The following is a 10,854-nucleotide window of genomic DNA, read 5'->3' as shown; positions in this document are numbered from 1 at the left end:
CTGTCTTCATCACATGGGCAACTTTAACTGGATCCACCTGCAGTCAGACAGAGGTCAAACCTGGATTTAATCTAAAATAAGTATGCATTTATTTTTTGTGACAGACATACATACATACATACATACAGTATCTGACAAAAGTGAGTACACCCCTCACATTTTAGTAAATATTTCATTATATCTTTTAATGGGACAACACTGAAGAAATTACACTTTGCTACAATGTAAAGTATTAAGTGTACAGCTTGTATAACAGTGTAAATGTGCTGTCCCCTCAAAATAACTCAACACACAGCCATTAATGTAACGTAATGTAGAGATTGGCATGGGGTACTTTCCATAAGATCATCTCTCAATGCAAATCAAACCAGCTATTAGGCTAACCGACATAAAACCATGCCAATCTCTAGGTATGGTGAAGGGTATGTGATGATGTGGGGCTATTTTAATTCCAAAGGCCAAGGGAACTTTATCAGGATGCATAGTATCCTGGATCCATGAAATAACTGGCCTTTAAAAATACAAATCTGCCTGCTTCTATGGGAAGTTAACATAGGGGTGTACTCACTTTTGTTGCCAGCGGTTTAGACATTAATGGCTGTATGTTGAGTTATTTTGAAGGGACAGCACATTTACATTGTTATACAAGCTGTAAACTTAATACTTTACATTGTAGCAAAGTGTAATTTCTTCAATGTTGTCCCATTAAAAGATATAATGAAATATTTACTAAAATGTGAGGGGTGTACTCACTTTTGTGAGATGCTGTATCTCACAAAAGTGAGTACACCCCTCACATATATAAAAACATTTACATAACATTACATACATGCTGATGGTGAATAAAAAAAAATTATGATTACCCTCATCTTAAATTTTATTTTTCGTTTTCTACTACCTAATATTCTACTTTGATACTGCATATTTATTCTTCTTGTTCAACACATTTAGCCATTTCCATATGTTTTTTTTGTAATTGTCGTTTATGTTTTATAATAAGTGTGTAATAAGGATTATTACAATTAAGTAATTTGAACAAAAGAAAATGTGATTTTTGGATTGTAATAGTTCTGTGCATGTATTGAAGGCTACACCTGATGTCTACAAGTCATTTCATAAGATTGTTTATGGCGTTCGGTCAGTAGGTTTTAATGGAAAATATAGCAAAGACGCACATGTTTACATTTAGACTCGATACTGGAACTCAAGCAGCAGCTTCTAAACGATCACCTTCACTATAATGCAGACAAAAGATACAATTAAATGTAAATGGACTGTTCTTATATAGCGCTTTTCTAGTCTCAAAGATTACTCAAAGTGCTTTAACATTGTACAGGAAACATTCACCATTCACACACATTCATACACTGTGGCCGAGGCTGCCGTACAAGGTGCCACCTGCTCATCAGATAATCATTTACACACATTCACACTCCGATGTGCAGCATCGGGGGCAACTCGGGGTTCAGTGTCTTGCCCAAGGACACTTCGACATGGGAATGCAGGGCCAAGGATTGATCCACCAACCTTCCAATTGGCAGGCAACCGCTCTACCACTGAGCCACAGCCGCACCCATTAAAGTTTGGACCCTTGTTTTAAAAGCATGGGCATATCATGCACATAAATGTGTCTCAAGTGTACACAAATGAACTTTTGCACAGTTGCAGCACAGTACGGTTTTGTAATTCCACGTGTTTACCAAAGTGCAAACACAAGACCTACAAATAGGCCTTTTTCATAGCAGACATTTTGACTTGTAGTAGTCAAAGCACAGGTGTGACTAATAACATTAACAATGGCTATGTTCTATTCAAGCTTCCCGGTAAGACATGACAGTGTGACAGTGAGCCAACATGCACAATACCAGAAACCTGAAACTAAAGAAGCTAAATGGAAATCAGCCATTATTTAATGGCTGTTGTGAAAAAAGTTCTTATTTTTCGTACTTTGGTAAACACACATGATAAGAACAGTGAGATGCAACTGGTGTTTGATTGGTTTTATACCAAACAAAATGGCTTAACTAATGCATAGTGGTGTAATCCTCATTGTGTGCAGAAACATTTCTTCTCGTATGCTCTAAAAATGTCTGTCTAATGGTTGACCCAAGTACACTGACATACAATTCAAATCCCTGACTTTAAGGTACATAGATTGCGTGATAGATTTGTATTGTGGCTTTGTTTATGATTAATAGGGCTCAAGTTCAGGATTCAGAAGTTATCGGTCACAGAGCTTCAATGTCTCTGCTCAGAGTAAATGGACCATAGAAAGCAAACAGGACACACGCAACAACAAGATTGTCGCAGATTATTTCATCATAAGTGATATATAAGGTTTTATGACTAACATCAGCTTTATCACTATTGATTGTCACAAAGTTCATGTTATCCCTTAAAAGGTGGGAAACACCACACATGTAATGTCCATCCATGTAGGGAACACCCAATATCTCTGGCAGTATATTCAGAGAAAACACTGGTTTCATGCAGGATGTATGAATTATGTATATTAATCAACCTGCAATTGACTGAAAGGTATTTTTATCCCATCAACAAACATGAGCTTCCTGTGCACTGTGTTCCTGGTTATAATCTTTGAGAGTAACCTTCCAGCCCTGGTTATCAGTAATGTATGACTTTATCTCCCCAGTGTCCATCAATATCTGTTAATCAAACACACTGAGAGGACTTTGGTCAGTCAGACGGACAGGTACACACACACACACACACACACACACACACACACACACACACACACACACACACACACACACACACACACACACACACACACACACACACACACACACACACACACACACACACACACACACACACACACACACACACAAACAAAAGTAACTAATAAAAGGTCAGTACACTGAGATAGATGGATTTATTATCTGTCACTACGTGACATGCCATAAAACTGTTATATTCTGATTAATCAGGTGCAAATAACCGCAGTTACTGTATCAGAGGTTAAAAAGGGGGCAGGAATTAAAATCTACAGCATAAGCAGTTCAGTAACAATATTGGTAGAAGGAGTAAAGGGCCAAGTGAAGTTGGTATCTCAGTGGTATCAGATATACAACGGCTAGTGAAAATAATAAAGGCCCAAGGGGGTCGTAGTACTTGGGGTGGTATTAATAGTGAAGCTGGAGGAGATACATTAACTGATTCAATATAGGACATACCGGGTTATTCCTGTCCACCTGGATGCGGTAGCGGGTGATGAAGGAGGGTTTACCAGTGGTGTCTACCAACAGCAGAAGAGCATTCGTCCCCCAGAACACCAGAGTGGGGACCAACATTGTCCCTGTTGGGAAAAAAACAGGACTGCTGTCAGAGAGGGACAACATTGCAGCCCCTGTCCTGGGCCTGAATATTTCAGCAAAGCTGTGACGTTCTGCCAACAACTTGCTGATATTTTTAAGAAAAGTATGGCTTTCAGCATTTTATTTCTGAGCTGATTAGAAGATCAAGGATTATGTTTTTGAGCAATCAAAAAGGTAATGGACCTTTTTCACAGCAGACATTTTGACTTGTCCTAGTAGGAAAAGCATAGCTGAAATTGATAACCGTAACGATGGCTCAATACCATCAAGCGTCCCAGTTAGCCATTACAGTGAGTCAGCATGCACAATACCAGGGCCTCTCCTAAGTGGAATGCAGCCATCATTAATGGTTTTGAATACACCTGTGCTTTTCCTACTATGACATGTCAACATGTCTGACGTGAAAAAGGTCTATTAACATGATCACAGATATCAAGCAGGATTGCACCTTGCAAGGTGATTTTTATTGCACTGTATGACTTGCTCTGTGCTCTATTGATTCACCTTAATGCATATTACATAATCACAAAAAAATGCCATACTTATATAATATTATAATATTTGCCCTATCTTGTAATGATTATTGTTTTGGACTGGCAGCACATAACGTCCTACATAGATATCTGATTGAGGAATATCTTCCGATCAAAAACAGACAACATGATGGGCGCAATATTAAAGTAAGTAAGTCGACAACAGAGGTCATCATGACTTGATTTGGCTGCTCTGCTATAAGAACTGTCAACAGTAGTCTGGTGGTTGCAACATGATCCTCTACAGTCTACAGAACATGTTTTGGAGAACAAACCGTTATCTCTTACCCAGGTAGAACAGAGTAGTATCATGACCCTCAAACGAAACATGCAGCTTCGTCCACAAGTCCTGCCAGAAATCTCCTGAAGCTCCCCAGAATTTCTGAAGATGCCTAGATGAGAAAACATCGCAAAATGTCAAAAGTTCACAAGAATGTTTTGTTAGATTTTTGTTCTTCTGTATGCTTTTCTCTGGTGAATGTGCAGAAGTCTGTCTCGAACTGTACTGACACATTCCAACGCAAGCCCAGTCCCAATGGGACGCTGACGCTGCGTGAAACTGCCATGGCATTATCTTCAACTCTAGCCTGGGAAAACCCTGACGAACTTCCGGCAAATTTGAGATTTGCTCTGCAAGTCGGTCTGGCCCAGAGCCCATTCAAGCCCATTTCCAATGTTTCCAAATCGAGGCACCAATCACAACCGTTGAGGCGGGCTTTACACGATGACGATAGCGCAGCGACAGCAAGCAGCTTTTGCTTACATTCAACATCACGGCCACCGAAGCGCAGCAACCCGTCGATGCTGCTGTAGCTGCGACGTCACCCGGATCGTTGGTCTGATTGGTTGAAGGACTATCCAATTGCGCCCAGAGGCATTTGAGCGGCGTCCGTTGGGGACGTCCTGGAAATGGGCTGTGAAGGAAGCTTGCCCAGACCCACTCTCAGTTACAACAGAGAAAGGTCTGGTGTCAACCAGGCTACTGGGACGAGTGAATAAAAAAAAAAAAAAAAATTGTGCCCGCTATTGACGATTGGATGTCTCGCGTCAAGCTAGATATTCTCTCTGATCAATCAGTGGTCTGCAGTGTTTTAACTCCACCTTTTAGTATCCACTCAGCTCAAAACCTCGACCGAGGTGGTACCAAAAAAAGCACCAGGCACTATCCATAACTTACCAATAGAAAACCTAAAAAGAGCGAGTCGAGTAGAGCAGTGCCGTACCATGCAGTGTAGAAATGAGGCACTAGTCACATATTCTGTAATTCAAGTCAAGCCATTAATTAACCTGACGTCCATGAATCAATTTGAAAAAAGAAACCCGATCTGAACGGGACCCCGGACCTCCATATTCCTAAGGATAATTAGCCCCGATCTAAAATGAGATTTACCCCTACAGATCCCACTAGAGAGAGAGAGAGAGAACTTCAACACTGGCAGAAGCCAGTTAATTGCCAGCGATAACTCATTATTTTCAAAAACTAATTTTTAGAAATAATTGAAAAGTCCTAACATTCTGTAGCCAACTGGGTGAGACAACCAGCAATGTATTATCTATGAAGCAAATTCAAAAACATAATCCAATTCAATAACCATTTAAGAGCATGGATCTCTTACATATGCTACTAATTTCCTAAAATGTTTTGTCCTGTGGTGACTATTATATACCAGGCGATCACCATCGTACCTGACCGATTAACTGAAGTATAATTTGAAGCTAAGTATAATTTGGACCCGATCAGACTGTCTGCCTGTCCAGTCCTGCTTTGCACTGTCCTGATGCCTCCCATCTGGTTCTCTTCTGTTCCCTTTCTTATCCTTTTTTATTATTATTGTGCATTGACGTAATGATGATCTCAAGTTCATTTTAAAACAAACTATTGGTTTGCTGTAACACTGCAACTTGTAAGGAAATCCTACCATGTCAGCGAGTTGCCGAATGCAGCCAGGAATAAGATTCCAGATCCAATGACAACCGCAGCTTTCTTCACAGAGTCCCACACTCCTCCAGGGCCCTCCTGGGCAAAAAAAAAGGCAACAATAGTGTATGAACCTCTCTGATCGTACTGTGCAAGCTCCTGATGTTGAGCTACATCAGCGTTTCCCACAGAAATGTCTTGGGGTGCAAAAATGTCTATAAAACAGTGAGGATTGCAGGACTGTGGTTTTTCAGCTCGGTTCAGTTGTAGGTGAAACGCTGATCTGCACAGACGAAGCAGACTTAATTTATGTAACCATAAAAGGTGAGGAATTTAGCACCACGGGACTGCATATAGATAATACACCATAATACAGAAAGTGAGAATGAAGAGCAAATTAATCTGCACTCAACCCTTTTAGCCTCTTTTTTTATTATGCAACAGTTATTTTGTATGTACTGTATACATTTGTTTCTGTATTTATTGTTTATTTCATATTAATGTTTAATATGTTTGCTTGTTTGTTTGTTTATATATGCAGCCTCACCAAGGCAAATTCTACATACAGTAAGTGTAACTTATTGTGGCAATAAACCCTTTTCTGATTCGGATTTCTGATCAGGCAACAGGAGAGAATGTGCCTCTGAATCCTTCGTGTTTAACTTAAGCACATTGAAAATAAGACATAAGGCTTCATTGTTTTTTGGTCTTAATGATGAACGGTACCGTCTGTAGTGCCGTTATAGTGTATTTTCAATCAAAAAAGTTACATAATGTTTACTACCATACCAACCTAAATAATGCACTTGTATGACTATAAAAGGTAAAGAGCAATGTGTACAGTAAATTTGAGTTTTAAATACAGTAGAGCCATAATAAATGAATGATTTTATCTATATCTACATTCAAAATAATTAAAAGCATCAATGTTATTAAAGGCCACGTGGTCGGTTTATGATTGCAATGCTGCTCAACATGTGAAGTTTTGATAAGACAGTAAATTAATTTACGATTAAGTTATCAATTTGTCTTTAATGCATTTTAGCAGGACCTAAATGGATTTAAACAGATGCTGTCTCTTGTAATTTTGACAATATTTGAATTTAAGCTGAATACTAAATGCCAGATCTACAAATATGTCCAATCAATGCACAGTGCATTTAGTTAAAGCAAAATCTGAGCCAGTCGGACAAAGGGAAAAACTAAATCAGTTCATTCGGCAGGAATTAAGTCCAGGGATTGATGTCACATTCACAGACCATCTAAACTGCCAGCTTTTACCCCAGCTGCCTTTTGGCCAGCCATGGCAACAGGGGAGACAATGTTACACAAATGTCTACTGACACTGACGTATCCTTGTGTATCTATCCTTATGAGGACATTTTAATTATTACATTTATTACAATCTATTCTCTAAGAAAGTAAGTCTGCAAAAGTTCCTAAAATGACACACATACCAAAAGGACACACATACCAAAATTTCACTAGAATTGCACCTTGTATGATTTTATGTGACAAATAAAATGGATTGATGCACTCTCTCATTCTACAGTCACTGCTCAAAACACTCCTTAACATTTCTCTGGGTCATGTGCATCATCCATTATTGACTATCCCTGCAGGGCTCAATACATTTGCATGGGAGGAAATATGTAACTTGTCAGGTCGAGCCTGTCCCAATGAAACAACAAGGCATACAGGACAAGTCAAGGAGCCACGTTCAAAACAAAAGTAGGCAGGTGGAAACTTTTGGGTTTTAAATGCGTTACAAAGTTAAAGAAAGGCAATTCAAAACAATTTTACTTTTCTGATGCTAACATGAGATTTGACTGATGGCCAGTAGGTTATGATTAATGATATTTTATCAGACATATGGCATGCGGACAAATCACTCACAGAACATCTATATGCGACTTTATTCTTTATTCTTTATACTTTATTCTTAGGAGAGCTTTTAATGTTTGTTTCAACCAACCATAATGCCAACAGTGTTGACTGTTACATTGTTGACGGTCTCAGATTCAACATGGCACAAAAGAAGCTTGACCCATGCAGGTTTTCTGAAGACGTGCCAATTTGTGCCAATATAATAATTTTGAGTTTCATAATTGTTACGCCCAAAAACATACAAAAATGTTGTGTTTCCTGAAAGGATGTAGAGCTTCTTATGCAGACATTTTAAAAAGGAATCTACCGGTACTAAAACTAATTAATGACAATTATAACAGGATTTGTAGCTCATTAAAACATCTGGTTTTATACACTATTTGTGGTTGTCAGGAAGGAGCTTGAATCATACTGTCAGTGGATGATTTAATAACATTAACTTTGTATGGAAAAGTGTTACAAGTAAATAATGCTGCAAACATTTTTAGCATTATTAAAAAAAGGAAATAATTACACGGTCAGTATTTTTGCATGAGATGCCACAGAAGTTAACGGACTGGAACAAATATTGTTCAATTCTTCAGAGTAATAAAACCCTGTCAGTGTCACCCTCAAAAAGGGTTGTGCCTGTTGTGACTAATCGTATTGTGTTGATGCTATCCTGCCTGCTTTAGATGATCTATTCTGTACTAGTCAACTATGGTAATAACAGATTGTTCAGTTGTAACGGTGTTGTTTTCTTACCTGTCTGTTGCCTGTTGTGGCAGCTCTCCTCGTGTCTGTAAGCACAATAATAAATACACCATTTATTTTTTATATTTTAATTTAGGATATTCTGTCACGAAAATTAGAATTAAGTAAACAGCCTAAACATCTCTGACTGTTTTTTTTTTTTTTTAATCTTTCCATGGTACAATAATCACCTGCGTGCCGAGTAGCCGAGTGCAAAATTTACAGCTGGAGGATTATACATAATCCTTTTTACAGTGAGCATTTTTCCAGTCAAATTCTTGGGGATAACAACCTGCCCTACATCCACTCTGTTCGTAACGGAGCAAGAAATAGAAAGTTTAGGGAACAAAAAGAACAATTGTAAAGATTTCATAAAAAAAGGGTACAAGTGTGGCACCCAAGTTATATTAAAGCCCCTCCTCCACTCGAAAATGTGCTTCGCTTTGTGTTAGGTCATTTGGATGTTTGAGCTTCACTGTGCAGAATCATGTAGCCAATCATGTGCAGAGTTTGACAGTAGAAGAAAAAGGAGACGATTTTGTGACTTTTGAAGCGGTGTTGTTCAATATGCAATTTAACAAAAAAAGAGTGATGGGGAAACTTGAAACCAGTGCACATACACACTACACAGTGAACTTGAAAAATATTTGCATATTCATACATTCTGGATTTTGTAAGAACGTTTGGAAAAACTAGTCTGTGAGACACAAATTATAATTCAAAGCAGGAGTATTTTTCTTAAAATTTGTCTTAAAACATGTCTGGTGGGGATCTTTAAGTGAAACATAGAGTTAGTGCTTGCACATTAGTTAATTTACATTTTACACAGAAATTATATTGATTCTTTTTATCACCAAGCTGCAGCTTCAGAAATGCAAAGACTAGGCTGATTTGTTGACTGTGAAAATGAATACACTGCTTTTTTTCATGTATTTATTATTGGCTGCAGATTATTAGATTAAATAAAAGAAAACTAAGATCGAGTTTGGGCTTTGATAACTTGACCTGACCTTCACTTGAAGTATTTTTGATGAACAACATTTATTAAAAAATAGCCTACGTTTAAAAAAAAATAGACGTTAGTCAAAATAATCAATAGGCTACATAAAAAAGCATAGAAAATTGATACTTTATAGAAAGAAAATACACCTTAAATGGAAATACTCAAGTTAACAAAGTACCTCGAAGGCTTAGGTAGGCTTTTGAGTCAATGTACTTCCAATCCACCACTGCCAACTAAAGCTTTAAACGTGACATAAACCGACTCCATCAACATGTTAACGGTCAAATAAATCTACGACTCACCGCTGTCTCTTGTTTGCGCCGTCATGTTTCCTCACGGTGTTTCCTCTGTGCTGCTGTATCCAACATGGTCTCAAAACAACCGTGTATTTACAACAGAGAACGACTTCTGATTGGCCGGTTCTTGGTCAGCTGACTCGAGCCGTACCCGGAAGTGGCGGTAGCTACTCTGATGTGAACCTGGATGTAGGCCTATTAATAGAACACGTAGATAAAATATGATGATGTCCAAACATGTATCAGGCGAAACTGGTGTTACTGCGCTGCTGTTAGCATGCTGGGGGGGAAAGTAGGCCTACACTTAAGTAGGCTAATAAGTTAGAGTAGAATACAGTAAAAAAAAAAGCTTATATTAGAATAATAATATAATATAGGCTACAGTGTTTCTCAAAAAGGAAACATTAATTTTCTTTGTTTTTAATCATAAATTGAATATCTTGACTGTGAGTCAGACAAAAGGACAAAACAAGCACTTTACAAAATGTCACCTTGGTCTGTAGCCTAGCCTATAGGAAATTGTTTATTTTTTGACAATGTTATACACCAAACCTTACATAATGATAATATTGATGACTACATGCGCGCATGTGCACACACACACACACACACACACACTTTTCTCTGCCCTCACCTCATCAATAACATCTCCTTCAGCTATCACTTAACAATCCCTGGCCCAGATAACCTCCAGTCTGCTGCTGCGACATCAACATGTGGCCCCACTATCATCCATTATTACTGTACAGGGGGTCAGTCCACTAATCATTATGTAATGAAGTTATGTATACATAACATAATATGTATACGTAATACATTATGTAAAATGAGCATGACTTTGAACATGGGATCAGACCCGGAAACCCCCTTTACTGTAATAAATGTGGAGAGAGAAGTAACTTATTTCTTACTGCACTCAGGACCTTTTCTGTCCTTTTTTAGGGGTGGTAGTGAGAGAAAAAAACAAACTAGGGAGTGTTTGTACTGTAAAAACAAAGCTTTTGACTTTAATTTACTTTACATATTTGAAGAGAAAATCCAGTAAATAGAGCAGTGAAAGAGCAGTGACAGTGCTTGTCCCTTCCTCTTGAGCAAGGCCCTTAACCACTACAGCTCCAGTGGAGCTGCTCAGTGGCCAGCAGAT

At 38.3% G+C, this 10,854-nt stretch overlaps 1 protein-coding gene across 1 annotated transcript in view; it reads right to left on the bottom strand.

The window, feature by feature from the left end:
• faxdc2 (fatty acid hydroxylase domain containing 2) overlaps positions 1–9,905 on the bottom strand; it is a 13,238-nt gene extending 3,333 nt beyond the window's left edge. Inside the window, 6 exon segments of the mRNA XM_028594482.1 lie at positions 1–37; positions 3,201–3,322; positions 4,163–4,266; positions 5,794–5,891; positions 8,424–8,458; positions 9,717–9,905. The exon segment at positions 1–37 is cut by the window's left edge and continues 169 nt beyond it. Of these exon segments, the coding sequence (XP_028450283.1) occupies positions 1–37; positions 3,201–3,322; positions 4,163–4,266; positions 5,794–5,891; positions 8,424–8,458; positions 9,717–9,741 (421 nt within the window). The 5' untranslated portion in view covers positions 9,742–9,905.
• Positions 9,906–10,854: the final 949 nt, after the last annotated feature.

The sequence above is a fragment of the Perca flavescens genome, chromosome 13 (assembly GCF_004354835.1).
Source record: "Perca flavescens isolate YP-PL-M2 chromosome 13, PFLA_1.0, whole genome shotgun sequence".
NCBI lineage: Eukaryota > Metazoa > Chordata > Actinopteri > Perciformes > Percidae > Perca > Perca flavescens.
The sequence above is the reverse complement of the archived record's forward strand: the minus strand, read 5'-3'. Positions and strand labels throughout refer to the sequence as shown.